Raw genomic sequence first — 18271 nt, forward strand, 5'->3', positions numbered from 1 at the left:
GCTTTTTCTCAGGTTCCAGCCACTCTTTTTTAATCATATCAGTGATAACTGAATGGACTGGAAAAGAACGACCTTTTGAATCTCCTAAACCAGCATACATGCGGTCATGCAGGGAGAGTTCCTTCTTTTCCTCTTCTATCCCCAAAGTGGCATGGATTACCTTCAGGAGTCCTCCCACCTCTTCTAGTGACAATTTGTATTTAGAAGTGGTATCTGATTCATTTTCCTCCTCCTCAGAATCTGTATCATCTGGACCGAGGGAAACGGACCCTTGAGAAGCGTCCTGGGATATTGGACCCCCAAAAATTATTTGAGAACCGCTCTGGGGTTCTGAAGATGGCTGCGGAACCAGAGGATCCCTAGAGGGACCTGGCTCCTCTCTTAGGTTTGACCTAAAAGCTTGAAAGGTGGCCCGGAGCTCATCCTTTATTGTTGACACTAAGTCGCCACAAACGGATGGAGTCTCCTCTTTGACCAAATTTGTAATGCACTCTGCACAAAGCGTTTTGGTCCAAGCATCGCCTAATTTTTCTTTGCAAACAGGGCACCTTTTCTTGACTGGTTGGGCAGAACCTTTGGCCTGGACAAACAGAAAAGAGACAAGCAACCACGCTTAAAAGGCTGTAATACAGCGCAAATAATACACCCAGGTGCACTAAGGAAGAAACCTCTCATTTCCATGTGCCCAGCAAGCCACCACCACCTAATCCCCTGTTGTAGGGCAGATATCTAAATCTAGCCACTGCAACATACCTTCTGAGAGGGGGGTGGGGGGGGGAAGGGGGGGAAAGGGTGAGTAACCCCCCCACAGGAGAAAACGGCCCAGGGTAATAGAGGACACAGTCCCTTACCTTAGCCTTGCTGGCGCCTTGGCTTGCCCCCTTCTCCGCTGCATCGCTATCCATAGCTGTCTGCGGTGCGTGGTAGAACGACCGGTTCCAGATTCGAAAACGCCGCTGCGCTGACCTGGAACCGGAAATAAGGCGCCAGGTGACCCTGCCCTCTCCCACTGCGCTTTGCGCCGGAAATGACGCACGCGCCGACCCGGAAGTGCTGCCTGGACGTGGCTGAAGCGCTCTTCTGCCACCAGCAACATGGCGGCCGCCACCGCTCGTTCCCTCTGTAAAAGGGAACAGAGGACGGCCACCTGTAGGCCAAAAAAATTTTTAGACAGCACCCCCGGACGTACAGGCTCTCCCCGAGCACGGAAGAGGGAGAGGGAGCCCACGGGACCATCCATATAAGAGGCAAGTGGGAGGCTCACTCTCCTAGCCTAAAAAGACCTATCAGGTGAGAACCTGTGTCTCCCAGGATAACCTGAGAGATCATGGCTCCCACCAGAGGTGTTCCTCCAGCTGGAGGAAACACAAAAAACTGATGAGGCAACGTGGAGGATTCCAATTTAAAGACCTAATTGATGAGGTGTTTCCTGTGGGAGGAGGAGCCATGATCTCTCGGGTGCTGTCCTGAAAGACGATTTGGAAAAACTGCATTTTTGCTTGCACATGATTGGATGATAGAAGTCAGCAGAGCTTCTGCTCATTTACCAAGCTCTGGAGCAACTGCTCTTGAAGAGGGCAACAGTTACGTTAGAAAAGGTTTGTCTTCCTATGTGTAATCAATCTTTTTGTATATTTACAATTTTTCTGCAAATGACCCACAGGGGTTGATTTACTAAAATTGGCAAGTGCAAAATCTGGTGCAGCTCTGTATAGAAACCAATCAGTTTACAATTTTTTTGCCAAACCTTAATTGAACAAGCCGATTGGCTACTATGTACAGCTGCACCAGATTTTTCACTTTCAAGTTTTAGTAAATCAACCCCACAGAGTCTTGGCGGGCACAGCCAATATTAAAATTTTACATCTCATCCATAAAACTAGAAAAAAAATGACAGCATGGTGACCAAAAAATCAAAATTTCAACTGTCAGTTCTCCAGCGCAGATTACTGAAGACAAAACACACTTTCACTAATGTTTACACAAACTGTAAAAGTCAAAGAGGGACATTTATCAAGCATATTAGTGATAAAAGTAGCTGCAAATCAGGCTGCCTGTCAATTAGCAGATTCCGTGCAACAGTTTTTAGGTGTATTTGCGACCCTTGCGTCTGTAATCCTGGGCAGCCAACCGAGACAGATTTGCATAGGTCTGCAATATATTAACCACTGAAGGAAGATGTGACAGATTATCTTTCAATATTTATTATTAGTATATTAGTTAGGAAGGTGTATGTACAGAATAAAAACAAAAATGATTCCTTATAAACATTTAAAGTATAGTCATCCAGGTAGCATAGCCAAGGTAGTGGCATCACAAAGTGTAATATGAGGAGGTTGTCATTGTCAGAATAAAGGAACCAATGATCTATCGGCTAAGGTATATCAACAATTTACTTGGGCGGCACAGTGGTGCAGTGGGTAGCACTCTCGCCTAGCAGTAAGAAGGGTCGCTGGTTCGAATCCCGACCACGACACTACCTGCCTGGAGTTTGCATGTTCTCCATGTGTCTGCATGGGTTTCCTCCGGGTACTCCGGTTTCCTCCCACACTCCAAAGACATGCTGGTAGGTTAATTGGATCCTGTCTAAATTGGCCCTAGTATAGGTATGAATGTGAGTTAGGGACCTTAGATTGTAAGCTCCTTGAGGGTAGGGACTGATGTGAATGTATAATATATCTATGTAAAGTGCTGCGTAAATTGACGGCGCTATATAAGTACCTGAAATAAATAAATAAATACTTAAATGCACAAGATCAATCACAATCAGAGAGACAGTAACAAAGCGGTTCACAAGATGGTATTATACACCAGCAAAACTCCACTCCATTTTCTCCTCAGTACCTCAGATATGTTTTAGAAGCTGTATTTCAATAGGATAATTTTCACACATTTTTGGGAAATGTGAGAAGGTATCTCATATATGGAAACTACTTGAGAAAATCTCAGAAAATAACATAAGTTTCACTCTCTCCAACTGTATTATTCACCCCTGTCATAGGACTAACTACCTATCATTTGAGATAGTGATAGTGTTTCTATTCACTGGCATATTGCATACCTCTGGAAATCTTCCTCACTACCTTTAAACCAATAGAAAACAAGAATTAACAATATCATCCTCATGGAAAAAAATATTTAATACCCTAAACAATACAAAACATCTATTTGACAAAAATTAGACCCTTGGTTTACTCATGCAGAACACCTCTAAGCCTGAATAAATAATTTTTATAACCAAAAACGCACTCAGGACTATTTGAACTATATGTATCTCAATAACAACCTGACAGTAAGCTAGGTAACTTGGTTAAAATAATTCAGTCACTCACTGTATATATCAACATAATTTACTGTAATGATGATTCCTTTACTCTGTATTTCTCTCGATATATGATATCACATTTTTACCACTATTTGTACCTAATAAAAAGTTTGTAAACAAAAAAAAGAGAAAATAAGGTAAAAAAAGAAAAGAAGAGGAGAGAGCAGGATAGGTTGGGAGGTAGCAGAACGGAGAAGTAGGGAAGGATGGCCACCTTGGGGCCTTGTCTTTAAGCCATGGTCTGCTAACTCACAGTTGGCTCATGAGTTTAAAGATCTATTAGGTGGCAATCAAAATTCACCAATAGGAATTGGTGATCCATGAGTCCCGCGTTTTCTTAAATTCAATCAACATGTCCATGAGGAGGAGACCGATTTTCACTCAAAAGACACACTATTAAGAAGTGGTCAGGAGCAGGTTTAATTCAGTGGTACTTAAGAGCAGCCAAAAAAGAAATCAATGAATGCTACTTATAAATCTGTCTCGTGTTTGTCTTAAATTGTCTCACTGCTGCCATTTAGCATTTCCTGGCTATGAGACAGAATTGATAAATGTTCTACAATTTGGGACAAAAGTCGAGCCTGCTACTGTATATCTATTACTGTATCCCAAAGCAGCCACATGTAATCACTTACCACAACTCTGATGTGATTGGCAGGAAATATACCAGTGTTTCCTTTACACTTTCCTCTGTACCACTCCTTGTCTACCTTCTCCAGCAGGTATACAATCTCCCCTGAGCTCAGACTTAGGTCATCTTCATGTTCTAAACATTTACAAAAATATGTCTGTTAGCACAAGACAGCTCAGTGTAAGAATTTTGGCGATGTCACGATGACTGCACTCTCGCACATGGGCGGGAGTGGAAGCCGCCAGGCTGAAGATGTTAACGGTTGGCAGGGAGCTCCAGGGGATCACAGCGCTGGAGAACAGGTGAGTATAGTTCCGCTTTAAGGTACCCATATATAGCCAATAGTAATAACCCCTATATCAACTGATGTTCTTCTGGTGCTTAAGTAGCTAATACCAGCCGCAAACAGGCTGAACACAAAGAAGGAAAATATCAGCAGATGACTGAATCCATTCTACATCAGGAGTTGCAGTTGTATTAGGACATTTAATGTGCAGTAATATTGACTCTTTTCCAGACCCCATTAATAAACTGAAAAATCTTGTTATGTGTAAAGAGCATCTCCAACCGCCATAGGTGCCAGTTAGCACCCTTGCATGGAGTTCACAGACAGCCTGATTATTGTGATGTTCAAACTATGAGCATTTCTTGTAATTTTTTTTTTGCGGTCTACATTCTTCCTTACACTCCTCCTAGGTCAGGGGAGGGCACAGTTTGCTTAGTGAAATACTCCTTACTTAAAGCGGTTGCAAGGGCTCAGCTTTTTCTACTTACCTGCTCTGTGCAGTGGTTTTTCACAGAGCAACCCCAACCTGCTTCTTCTGGTATTCTCTAGTTGGCACTCCCAGATACTGGTAGCATTTTTACCTTAATGTACAGTGAGGGAAAAAAGTATTTGATCCCCTGCTGATTTCGTTTGCCGACCGACAAAAAAATGATCAGTCTATAATTTTAATGGTAGGTTTACTTTAACAGTGAGAGATAGAATAATGGAAAGATCCAGAAAAATGCAAAATAAAAAGTTATATATTGATTTGCATTTTAATGAGTGAAATAAGTATTTGATCCATTTGCAAAACATGACTTAGTACTTGGTGGCAAAACCCTTGTTGGTAATCACAGAGGTCAGATGTTTCTTGTAGTTGGCCACCAAGTTTGCACACATCTCAGGAGGGATTTTGTCCCACTCCTCTTTGCAGATGCTTGTTACCTGTATAGAAGACACCTGGGAGCCAGAAATCTTGCTGATTGATAGGGGATCAAATACTTATTTCACTCATTAAAATGCAAATCAATTTATAACTTTATTGAAATGTATTTTTCTGGATATTTTTATTGTTATTCTGTCTCTCACTTTTAAAATAAACCTACAATTAAAATTATAGACTGATCATTTCTTTGTCAGTGGGCAAACATACAAAATCAGCAGGGGATCAAATATTTTTCCCCCTCACTGGATATAATGCATTGACGTGATTGTAAAGCCTCATACACACCGACGCTTTTAAAAAACGGGCTGTAAAGCTAGTACCGACGCCAGGAAAAAAACAGCATTAAAAAAGCGATTTTATCCAAGTTTTGCATTGGCGTCAATGCACGTTTAGCAGGACTAGCATTAAGCCGCGTTTCTCTGCCTCTATTCAAAATCAATGGTTCCCTATTTGAGCCCATTGATTTGAATAGAAATTGCACCAGAGATCAAAATGATCTGACTTGCGGTGCGACTTGTGTGCTGAGAATCTTGAAGGGGAACCCCGCCAAAATGTAAACTTTTTTTGCAAGCGGTACCCCCCCCAAGATGATACCAGACCCTTACCCGAGCACGCAGCTCAGCAGGTCAGGTAAGGGGGGGGGGAGGGGAGCACCCCCCCAGACCATACCAGGCCACATGCCCTCAACATGGGGGAGTGGTTGCTTTGGGGCAGGGGGGCTCTGCACCTCCCACCCAAAAAGCACCTTGTCCCCATGTTGATGATGACAAGGGCCTCTTCCCAACAACCCTTGCGTTGGTTGTTGGGGTCTGCGGTCCGGGGCTTATCGGAATCTGGAAGCCCCCTTTAACAAGGGGGCCCCCCACCCTAGGTGAATGACTATGCAGTGATGGCGAACCTTGGCACCCCAGATGTTTTGGAACTACATTTCCCATGATGCTCATGCACTCTGCAGTGTAGATGAGCATCATGGGAAATGTAGTTCCAAAACATCTGGGGTGCCAAGGTTCGCCATCACTGGACTATGGGGTACATCGTACCCCTACCCATTCCCTTAAAAAAAAAAAAGTGTCAAAAATAAACACACTACAAAGATTTTTAAAGGATTTTATTAAGGCAGCTCCGGCTCTTCTGCGAGAAGACTCAGCAAAAGAGCAAGAATACAGCGGAGAGAGGAGAAGGACCGGCAGAGTGAGAAGACTCAGCAAAAGAGCAAGAAGATAGCGGAGACAGGAGAAGAACCGGAGAGGGGAGAAGAACCGGCAGAGGGAGAAGACGTCGCCAGAAGAGGGAGAAGAGCCGGAGCTACCTCAATAAAATCCTTTAAAAATATGTGTAGTGTGTTTATTTTTGACACTTTTTTTTTTAGGTGAATGGGTAGGGGTACGATGTACCCCATACTCATTCACCTAGGGTTGGGGGCCGGTATAGTCTTGGGGGGGGGACCCCACGCTATTTTTTTTTCACATTTTGGCGGGATTCCCCTTCATGATTCTCAGCACACAAGTCGCACTGCAAGTTGGATCATCCCATAGGGAACCATTGATTTTGAATAGGGGCAGAGAAACATTGGACAAGGCTTAACGCTGTGTATACATCGTTAAACCTTGTTTAAACGGCGTCTGGCATTTTTACAGCTCTAGCGCTGGAGCCTCTGAACCTGCTGGTCCTGGGTTTTTTTTGGAGCTTAAAAACGCCAATGCCTGTTACAGCTCAAAAACGCCATGGTGTGTATGAGGCCATTGAATAACATGAAGTGGCATTTTTAAGCTACAAAAACGCCGCTGTAAATACGTCCATGTGTATGAGGCCTAAAGATGCATCATTTTTTTTTTTTCACATTTTCTTATTTAGGAAAAGAAAACAGTTTCTAGATTATACAGGTGACAAGACATACAAACAAGAAAAAGAACTTGGCCATAAGTACAAAAAGTGTCCATCAACATCTGATTTCCAAAGGTATAATATAAGTTGGGGAAATGTAATGAATAATACAGTTGGACTGGACAAGGAACAAAGATATGCAAATAGTCAATGTTGATTCCATCGGATACATAATTTATTAAAAATAACAAACTTGTCATACTTACCTGCTTTGCGTGATGGTTTTGCATGGAGTAGCCCTGCTCCTCCTCTTCTGGAGTCCTCCTCCCTTTCAACTGCCCCCATAGCAAGTCTCCTGCTATTGGGGCCCTCGTGCGGGCTCAATCACGAGTCGGGATGTGTGCCGACACACGTACACAGCGGGGTTCGGCCTCGTCCCTGCTCCCTCCTTACTGGATTTGATTGATAGCAGCAGGAGCCAATGGTTGGCTCCTTGTCCATGAGGCGTGAGAGAGAGAGGCACAGAGTTGGATCAAGATCGGCTCAGGTAAGTAGTTAGGTGGGGCTTGGGGAAGGGAGTAGCTAATCACTTTTTACCTTAATACAGAAAATAGATTAAGGTAAATAAACGTATGCCTTTACAACCGCTTTAAGGTAGAAAAAAAAACGTATGCCTTTAGAACCAATTTAGTTTGTCATTAATTGAACTTTGCAAATACCATGGCCTTTACAAACACAAAAAGGTAATATTGCTATAGTTAAAAATTACAGTCAAGTGTAATTGGTTAAAAACAAGTGATAGATTGAAAATTGACAGACAGCCCAACCAACTGACCTTTTTTTAATCTAAATGTGTATGAATGAATAGCATATAACAAATTACTTTACTTACCTCCTGCATAGTCATGTAGCACTAGTGCATGAGGAGTATGGCTGTCCTCCATTCTAGGCAGCACATCCTAGGAAGGGCAGAGCCATAAGGCAATGTTTAATATTAAAGCCATTAAAACTGTAAAATACTAGTATAATGTTAATTGTCTGCCATTCTCAAAGCCTGGGACTTTCTGAAACTTGTTATGTGCCTTGTAAGTTATAATCATATTTAAAAGATAACTAGCCTTTTTTGTAGAGCCCCCAGCAATCTTATCCCTGTTAAAGCTGAAGTTTAATTTTTTTTTTTTAATTTGTGGGGGGATACAGCATTACAGACATTTGTTGCGGTATCCCATTACCTGCAGGCGGCTGCTTCTGCTAAAAATCTTCCATACAGTGCCTTCTTCATAGCCGCTAGAGTAAAAAAGTTGCGGTGCTCACCTACCCCCTTCAGCTTCCTCCGACATTCACACAGCTCCTATTCTTATTGTCCTAAAATGCATTGTGCATTGAGAAGCAGCTGAATGACAGGACGTCCCCAACTTATTCAGAGAACACGATACATTGTGGGACCATATTAGCAAGAGTTCTGTGGATGGCGGAGAGAGCTGAAAGGGGCTGGCAAGTGGCACAACTTTTCTTAGAGGTGGCGACAGCTCTGGGGGCGGCACAGCAGGTAAGATTTTTTAGCAGAAGCAGTCACCTGCAGGTAATGAGGGACATACCATATATAATGTGACAACAATAATAATATATAATGTGCATGTTGCATCTCGCCTCCCCCCCACAACCCCAAAAAACAAAAATATACAAAAAATTCAGCTTTAGGCTGTATAACAATGTTTCACACAATAGGTGTACGAGGAAATGCTCCTAATGCATGCCCTTATGTTGTACAGATATATGTACAGATATATATATATATACACACACACACTATAATTATATATATATAAAAAAGTCTGCACACCCCTGGTAAAATGTCAGGCTTCTGTAATGTAAAAAAAATGAGAAAAATAAATAATTTCAGAACTTTACACCTTTAACCACTTCAATACCAGGCACTTACCCCCCTTCCTGCCCAAGCCAATTTTCAGAGCTGTCACGTTTTAAATGACAATTGCGCGGTCATGCTACACTATACCCAAACAAAATTTTTATCATTTTCTTCCCACAAATAGAGCTTTCTTTTGATGGGATCACCTCTGTGGTTTATACTTTTTGCTAAACAAATAAAAAAAGACCGAAAATTTTGAAAAAAAAGTTTTTCTTTTTATAAAATTTTGTAAAAAAAATAAGTTTTCTCCTTCACTGATGGGCACTGGTAAGCTGCACTGACGGGTGGTACAGATTGATTGCACTGATAGGCAATATTAAAGGACATTGATTGGCATATCCCTGGTGGTCTAGGGTGACATACCTATTGGTGTTCCTTTATGGGCATCCCTGGTGGTCCTGGCGGCATCCCTGGTAGTCCTGGGTGGGCATCCGCGGGGGGGCAATGCTGATAAACAATGATCAGCTCTCCTCTACTCGCGTCTGTCAGACGCGAATGAGGAAAAACCGGTAAATGGCTCTTCCTGTTTACATTGTGATCAGCCGTGATTGGACACAGCTGATCACGTGGTAAAGAGCCTCCGTCAGCCTCCGTGCCTTATCCCGCTGGACGTCATGACGTCCAGTCAGGATAACTGAACCACTTCCTGGCCGTCATTCTGCTATAGGCCGGACAAGAAGTGGTTAATGTGACCTATAAACTGTACAACTCAAATAAACAACAAACTGAAATGTTTTAGGTGGAGGGAAGTAAAAATAAAAAACTAAAATAATATAGTTGAATAAGTGTGCACACCTTTATATTAATACTTTGTTGAAGTACCTTTTGATTTTATTACAGCACTCAGTCTTTTTGGGTATGAGTCTATCAGCATGGCACATCTTGACTTGCCACAATTTGCCCACTCTTCTTTGAAAAAACACTCCAAATCTGTCAGATTGTGAGGGTATCTGTTGTGCACAGCCCTCTTTAGATCACCCCACAGATTTTCATTTGAATTCAGGTCTGGGCTCTGGCTGTGCCATTCCAAAACATTAATCTTCTTCTGGTGAAGCCATTCCTTTGTTGATTTTGATGTATGCTTTGGATCATTGTCATGCTGAAAGATGAAGTTCTCTCTTCATGTTCAGCTTTCTAGCAGAAGCCTGAAGGTTTTGTGCCAATATTAGGCTAAGAACTAAGGCCCCTGTTGGAGCTAAAGAAAAACAGCCCCAAAGCATGATGCTGTCACCACCATGCTTCACGGGGAGTATGGTGTTCTTTTGGTGATGTGCAGTGTTGTTTTTTCGCCAAATGCGTCTTTTGGAATTATGGCCAAAAAATTCAAACTATGTTTTATCAGACCAGAACACATTTTCCCACATGCTTTTGGGAGACTTCAGATGTGTTTTTACAAAATTTAGCTGGGCTTGGATGTTTTTCTTCATAAGAAAAGGCTTCTGTCTCACCACTCTACCCCATAGCCCAGACATAAGAATATGGGAGATTGTTGTCACATGTACCACACAGCCAGTACTTGCCAGATATTCCTGCAGTTCCCCTAATGTTGCTGTAGGCCTCTTGGCAGCCTCCCTGACCAATTTTCTTCTTGTCTTTTCATCAATTTTGGAGGCATGTCCAGTTTTGGTAATGTCACTGTTGTGTCATATTTTCGCCCCTTGATGATGAATATCTTTCACTGTGTTCCATGGTATATCTAATGCCTTGGAAATTCTTTTGTACCCTTCTCCTGACTGATACATTTTAACAATGAGATCCCTCTGATGCTTTGGAATCTCTCTGGGGACCATGGCTTTTGCTCTAGGATGCAACTAAGAAAACGTCAGGAAAGACCTCATAGATCAACTGAACTTTATTTGGGTTAAGACATCATTCTCACGAGGCGGATCCGCTGCCTCGGAGTCCAGCTCTGTCTGCCAGCTCAGCGGGAGATCTCTCCGTTGATCTCTGCTGAGCCGGCGGATGACAGGTCCCTCTCTGCTCACTGAGCGGGGAAGGGCCTGTCGAGCACCACTGCTTCCTATGGAGAGATCGGACGAAAAGAAAAACTGTTTTTTCAATTGAGTTGTACAGTTTATAGGTCACAATAAAAGGTGGAAAACGTTCTGAAATGATTTATCTTCGTCTCATTTTTTTACATCACAGAAACCTGACATTTTAACAGGGATGTGTAGACTTTTTATATCCACTGTGTGTGTATATATATATATATATATATATATATATCTATATATCACTGTTTTTTGCCTGAACTTTCCTTTGGAATTATTCACTGTACACAATATGGACTCAGAATACTGTCGTAAGAGTACCCACTCTCAAACCCAACAAGTCCAACTCTGATCATCTGTGCTGCTCAACTGACCGGTAAATCAAGTGTACAGTATGTGCGTGAGATAAGCGCCTCCCTTTTACTTCACTAGAAATAGATCAATGACTGTCACACAGATTTTTCAGCAAGATCCCTGCATCCGTTCTCAAAAGTCACAGACGAAGCCCACATTAAGACCAAAACATGGCCATGTATACCTATCCTAACTATTCCCTCCTTGCCAATGTTTTTATCATTAATTAGCGCAGATATATACACTGTAGTGAGAACGATATTAAACATCAAGGTACTATTATTAGGGGTGTTCTTACTTTCTGTATGTTTTCCACGCTGTCATCTAGTGGAGTAATGATCTTCATGTTGGTCACTTTAACATCCCCTGTTATACCACCTTTCTGGCAATGGATGCGACTGTTATCTGTTTGTTCCAGCAACACCAACACCTCTCCTCGCTGTAGGTATAAAGACACAACAAGATTTACGTTTCACATAATACAAATACACTGCTAAATATTAATGTTAGTCTTTTTTCCCCAAATAAGTGAAAGAAGCTCAGATGACACAGACCGAATTATCATAATATATACACGAGGTCTGTCTGGGAAAAAGTCCAGGCTTTGCGAATATAAACGTTAACCTTCCGCACAACATCAATATAGCTTGGCAGGCAAGAAGAGTGGACTGGAATGCGTATGCGAGAACAATGATGACTTCACTAGTCAGTGGGGACACTAGTCGCCGTTGAGTGAACATGTATACTCTGTGTGGCCGTTGCATTCAAAAAGACTGAGCGAGTAGAGCAAAGAATATGCATCAATATTTTTGTGTTAAGCTTGAATATTCCTCCGTTGAGAACTATTTGGATGATTTAGAAGGCTTTCGGGGATGATGCAATGAGTGCAGTGCAAATAAAAGTTTGGCACAAATGCTTCAAAGATGGTTGAGAATCTGTTGAAAGTTATCCATGTTCTGGAAGCCTGCAACAAGCAGAACACCTGAGACTATTGAACATGTACGGGCTACAATCAAGAAAGATTGGCGACTGACCAGGTCTTGGCATGAAACGCGTACGGGTATGATGCGGAAACTTAGGCCCAGTTGTCCCAATGGAAGTCGCCTAGTTCTCCACGCCCGAAGAAGGCATGGCAAAATTGAAGCAAGTTCCAAACCATGTTAACTGTGCTTTTTGATTAGGAAGGTTTTGTACATCACAAGTACATGCCTCCAGGCCAAACAATTAACAAAGAGTACTATCTCAATGTTCTTTTACAGTTGAGAAATGCAATACAATGAAAATGGCCACAGCTATGGGCAATTGGCGATTAGCAGCTTCATCGCAACAATGAGCCCACCTGTGCATCACATCTCGTGCAGCGTTTTGTGGTGAAACATGAAATCACCCAGGTGACTCAGCCCCTTACAGCCCAGATTTGGAGGTCTGCGACTCCAGGCTTTCCCCAAAACTAAAATCACCTTTGATGAAGAAATTTAAGACTGACTCGATGAGATTTAGGAAAATACAACGAGGTAGCTGATGGCGATCCCAAGAAAGGATTTTGCAGAGTATTTTGAACAGCAGAAGAGATGCTGGAAGATCTACTGCACGTGAGGTCCTAAGGTTCTTACTTTGAAGGGGACTGAGGCACTATTATCCTATGTACATTGTTATCTTGTATCTTCTTCAGTAAATGTCTCTATTTTTCATACTAAGGTCTTATTTACATGAGGCATACATCCTTCATGCATTCGGTGCCATACACCAACAACGTCACACTGGGACCAGTGGTTGTGTCCGTGCAGCCGCTGTATCCCAACTGACAGCTATGGGACTGCCTGCACAGGGATTCAAGGGAACACCCGCGCACCCCTGTGCTGGTAAACACGGCCCTTCATGGGTATACGGTTATGTGCGCCTTGTGTGAACAAGGCCTAAAACATAAATTTCCTTCCTCTGAACCCACCCTTCCTCTTTATTTATTTAATTTAATTTTTTTCTATTCCAACCTGCCCCTCTTCCTCCATTCTTGTCTGGGTGAGATTAACATGCTCTGCTCATGGTGCCTCCTTGGATATGGACGTCACATACCCCAGGAGGCATCGACTTCCATTCAGCAGATGGAGAAGGACAGCCCGGAAGAGATAGCCACCTCCCAATGATGTCACGGAAGAGGATGGCAGAGGTGAACCCAGGCCACATATTCACATAATATTTATATTACTATATCTTGCCACCACGTTTTACATATAATAAGCTGTTACTGTAGATTTACCTTGCATGACAGCTCTCGAGGGTTACTAGCTACAATATCCTTCTCAGCAATTCCATGAGGAAGAGGCAGCTAAAACAGAAAACAGTCACCCATGAGTACACAATATGTTGTAATATCACTGCTACAACAAAATAATAATAATACACACTAAGAACAGGCAAGATTCTTTTTTTGATCTTTAGGTCGACCATCATTTCATTTTTCTATTTGTGTAATTACATTTATCATAAATCAACTCACAGCACAGACTCTCTAAGCACAATCATTTTCATCTGCTGGTGTACACATTTCATTTCTCAGACTGTTCATTTCTCAGACTTTTCATGACCATAGCAAAGCTATATTTAGACATCATGCTGCTCTAGGCATACCTGAATGATGACACACCTTTGTACAAGCCCTGCCCATTGTGTCGTGATTATTCTAGCAAAAAACTGCTGGAATGTGCTACTGGAGACAATGCCGTCTGCTTTACATCCAACTACAGAGTCTATTTCATGTTTCCTGAACTATAAAGAGCCCCCTGACTGATCTCAACAACCCCTGCACCCTACTGTTCTAGATATAGCTTTAAGGCTGGGTTCACACTGCCGCACGGAGCGGCTTCACAGCAGGGGTGTGGTGCATTTTTTTTGGGCTGAATTCGGACTGAAACAGACAAGAAGACGCACAGGACTCCTGTGGAATTCGCTCTGGAGACGGCTTCACAGCAGGGGTGCGGTGCATTTTTTTGGGCTGAATTCGGACTGAAACAGACAAGAAGACACACAGGACTCCTGTGGAATTCGCTCTGGAGACGCTTCGGAGACTTGTGAACCGGCTCCATAGAGAGCCGGTTACAATTTCCTGACATGCGAATTAGATGCGGGGAAACCCGCGTCCAATTTGCAATAGTGTGAGCCCAGCCTTAAAGTCCAGAGGTGTCCAGAAGAGGAAATTTAAAAAATTATCACAATTTGTAAAATTTTGATGCTTGTGTTGCCCCCGCTATCTCTGCTGCCTTGGACACTGACCCACAAGTGTTATTGTAGTAAATACAGTACTGGAAAGAGGCCTGTACTTACATCAGTAGAAAAAAAACCTATAGAACTCACCGTGTATTTATTATACAGAGGATGCCCAGGTTTAGGTCGAGGAGGTAGATCTGGTTGCTGTCTCTTTAATACTTGACTCTTTGATCTGTTGATACCAGATGTGTTCTGTTTTGCACCAAGGCCTGCTTCAGAGGATGAACGAGGAAAGGCATCTCGATTTGAGGCATTTCTGGAAAGTTTGGGAGGTGGTGGTCGACCTGGGGGACCTTTCAGTGGAGGCTGCTGTGCAGTTTCCATTACTTTAACACCAGCTGGCCTAGACAGGAATGTAAGGTAAAATTATACCATCAAAAGGAGACTGCTTCCTGACTGAGTACAGGAACTGCCAACATCAACTGCAGATGTTTATGAAACCTTATTGCTTAGCAATGTACAGAGAGTTCTTGATATTTTGGGAGAAACAAAAAAAGCAGAGAAATGAATCCCCAAATGTGTTTAATACGATTTACTTTACAAAATATATACAGTGCATACCTAGTAGGCAGAACTGGCTTTGTCCAAGGCTCTTCTGTACTATCAAATGTTTCCCATTCCTGGAACAGAAAAAAAGTTTGATTCAGTATATGAAGTTCTGTAAATAGTAATAACGATTTCAAAATTTTAACAACACTAAAAAAGAAAATGGGGTGCAGGCCATACCATTTTACTTCAGAGCCATGCTATTTTAATTGTTTTAACATGTTTTCAGTGACTACCTCATTTAAATTCAAAGTATATGTAAACCTATTTACCAAAATCTCACATACTGTAAGCTTTAACATGTTAGGTCATTTTCAACATTTGTAAGTCTGTAGCTTACCATTAAAACAGTACCTGGAGATCCTGCCATGAAGGTCCTTGCTCAGGCTCTTCTTGTTAAAGGGTAACAATGCTTTGTCCCTGTTCCTCAACTATGACCATCTATTATCTCTCCCTGTTCTATAGGCTTCTGATGGACTAGAAGTGTCAATTTTAACACACATTACAGAGGCACGGTCCACTGTTGTCACCACCAGGATCACCCTAGAAAATGCCATGCAGCCATCCCTAGAGTGCATGCATTAAACAAAAAGTGGCTGCAGGAGATTTGTAGCACTGAGTTTCAAAGAAGAAAGATGAAAACAATTAAAAAAAAAAAGCAGTTGCTTATGCTTTGGCAAACTACATGTCATTCAGTTGGGATTTACATTTTCTTTTTGTCATGCTGGGCTATAGGGGTTCATGTCTATGTACATCAGTTACAGCCAGTACAAATGGAAAGAACCATCATAAAAAGACAATATTTAAATAACTGGCAAACACCAGACAAAATAGATACTGTATAGTACTTACTTTTTTAACCATAGGGCGTGCTCTTGCAGGACATTTATTGTAAAGACCAACTGGTTTTTCTGCAGGAAGCGGTGGGGGAGCCTGAAGTTCTTCACACGCTGTATACACAGGAAGACACTATGATCTTTCATAGAAGACTAGTCAATATAAAAAACTAGGAATAAATGCTAACTGCAGGATACAAGAGCCTAGAACCAAACGATTACATAGAATATAAAGAATTATAATGAACTAATGAAACACCAAGAAGCCCTGATGTATGGGTAAACGCACAGAAAAATTGGAAGGCCAGGACAAAACTAAAAAGCATTGCCAGAAACTAACTGTTCCTCACGCTACTAAAAAATAGAATTGTTTAAAACAGTTTACCTGTAAAATCCTTTTCTTTCGAAGGACATCACGGGACACAGAGCCACAGTAATTACTGATGGGTTATATAGGGTATCACTGGTGATTGGACACTGGTACACCCTATCAGGAAGTTCAACCCCCTATATAATCCCTCCCCTTGCAGGGATACCTCAGTTTTGTAGCCAAGCAATATAGTGTATTAGAAGAGGGGCGGGACCTCTGTGTCCCGTGATGTCCTTAGAAAGAAAAGGATTTTACATGTAAACTGTTTTAAAAAAATCCTATTTTCTTTCTCGAACATCACGGGACACAGAGCCACAGTAATTACTGATGGGATGTCTCAGAGCAATGCTACCTGAGGGGGGGGGAACCACGACCAAGTAGGGTGCAATCAGACCTGAGGACCCTGTACCGCTGCCTGCAGCACACTACGCCCAAAGGCGATATCCTCATGCCTTCTCACATCCAGATAGAATCTGGTGAATGTATGGACTGAAGACCAGGTTGCGGCCTTGCAGATTTGAGCCATAGAGGCCCGGTGATGCACTGCCCAAGAAGCACCAATATCCCTTGTGGAATGTGCCCTGATCTGAAACGGAGGAATCATCTGTTTCAAACCGTAAGCTTGAATGATCAATTGTCGAATCCATTTAGAAATGGTAGCTTTTGACGCTGCCTGTCCTCTATTGGGACCCTCTGGCAGCACAAACAAAACATCCGTCTTGCGGATCTGAGCAGTTGCCCCGAGATAGGCCTTAACTGCTCTTACTACATCCAATGAATGTAGAGATCTCTCTTCCGGAGAACAGGGATCTGGAAAAAAGGAAGGCAGAACAATGTCTTGGTTTAAATGAAAATCAGAAACCACCTTCGGTAAAAAACTAGGATGAGGGCGCAGTACCACTCTATCCTTGAGTATAATCAAATAAGGCTCCTTACAGGAAAGGGCTGCTAATTCTGAAACTCTTCTAGCAGAAGAGATGGCCACCAGAAAAATTAACTTCCTTGTCAACAAGAGCAAAGGAATCTGACTTATTGGTTCAAAAGGCTGTTTCTGTAACAAGTCCCAGGGGTTTAGGGGCGCTTTAACTGGAGGATTAAGATGCATCACCCCCTGTATAAAGTTTTGGACCAAAGAATGCTAAGCAAGTGGCCGTTGAAATAATACTGATAAAGCCGAGACCTGGCCCTTGATGGTACTCAAGGCCAGCTTCATCTCTAATCCTAATTGTAGAAAATTAAGAATTCTACCTGTGACATATTTCCTGGGATGCCAACCTCTTGATTCACACCAGGATACATAAGCTTTCCAGACTCTATGATAAATCATTCTGGAAGCTGGTTTCCTTGCATTAATCAAAGTAGATATGACAGGACCTGAAAGCCCGCGACTCTTCAGAACGTGGGTCTCAATAGCCAAACCGTCAAATTTAGCGTTTGTAAGGCAGGATGGAACACTGGACCTTGAGATAACAGGTCTGGGAGTACCGGTAGGGTCCACGGGGAACCCACCGTCATCCTTACTATTTCTGCATACCAAGTCCTTCTGGGCCAAGCGGGGGCCACTAGAAGTACCGACTTCCTTTCCTGCCTGATCCTGCGAAGGAGTCGTGGCAGTAGCAGAATAGGCGGGAATGCGTAAATAGTGAGAACTGATGCCACGGAAATCACCAACGCATCCGTCCCGCATGCAAGAGGATCCCTCGTCCTTGCCACAAATCTGTCTATCTTTTTGTTGAATCGGGATGCAAAGAGATCTACATCTGGGACCCCCCATCTTTGGCAAATGGCCCAAAAGACGTCGGGGTGTAGAGACCATTCCCCTGGGAGTAACTGCTGGCAACTTAGATAGTCCGCCTGCCAGTTCTCTATCTCTGGAATAAAAACTCCGATATGCATGGCACATGCCTCTCTGCCCAGACTAAGATCTGGTTCACCTCCTTTTGAGCAGCTCGGCTCCGGGTGCCTCCCTGATGATTGACATAAGCCACT

At 42.6% G+C, this 18271-nt stretch overlaps 1 protein-coding gene across 1 annotated transcript in view; it reads right to left on the reverse strand.

The window, feature by feature from the left end:
• Window positions 1–18271, reverse strand: part of SH3D19 (SH3 domain containing 19) — a 200275-nt gene that overhangs the window by 26339 nt on the left and 155665 nt on the right. Inside the window, exons 9-15 of the mRNA XM_073604961.1 lie at window positions 15929–16026; window positions 15092–15150; window positions 14618–14873; window positions 13524–13592; window positions 11565–11705; window positions 7884–7950; window positions 3961–4091 (exon numbers count right to left, since the gene is read on the reverse strand). Of these exons, the coding sequence (XP_073461062.1) occupies window positions 3961–4091; window positions 7884–7950; window positions 11565–11705; window positions 13524–13592; window positions 14618–14873; window positions 15092–15150; window positions 15929–16026 (821 nt within the window). The remainder of the gene's footprint in view (window positions 1–3960; window positions 4092–7883; window positions 7951–11564; window positions 11706–13523; window positions 13593–14617; window positions 14874–15091; window positions 15151–15928; window positions 16027–18271) is intronic.

This window comes from Aquarana catesbeiana, linkage group LG01, assembly GCF_042186555.1.
Source record: "Aquarana catesbeiana isolate 2022-GZ linkage group LG01, ASM4218655v1, whole genome shotgun sequence".
Lineage (NCBI taxonomy): Eukaryota > Metazoa > Chordata > Amphibia > Anura > Ranidae > Aquarana > Aquarana catesbeiana.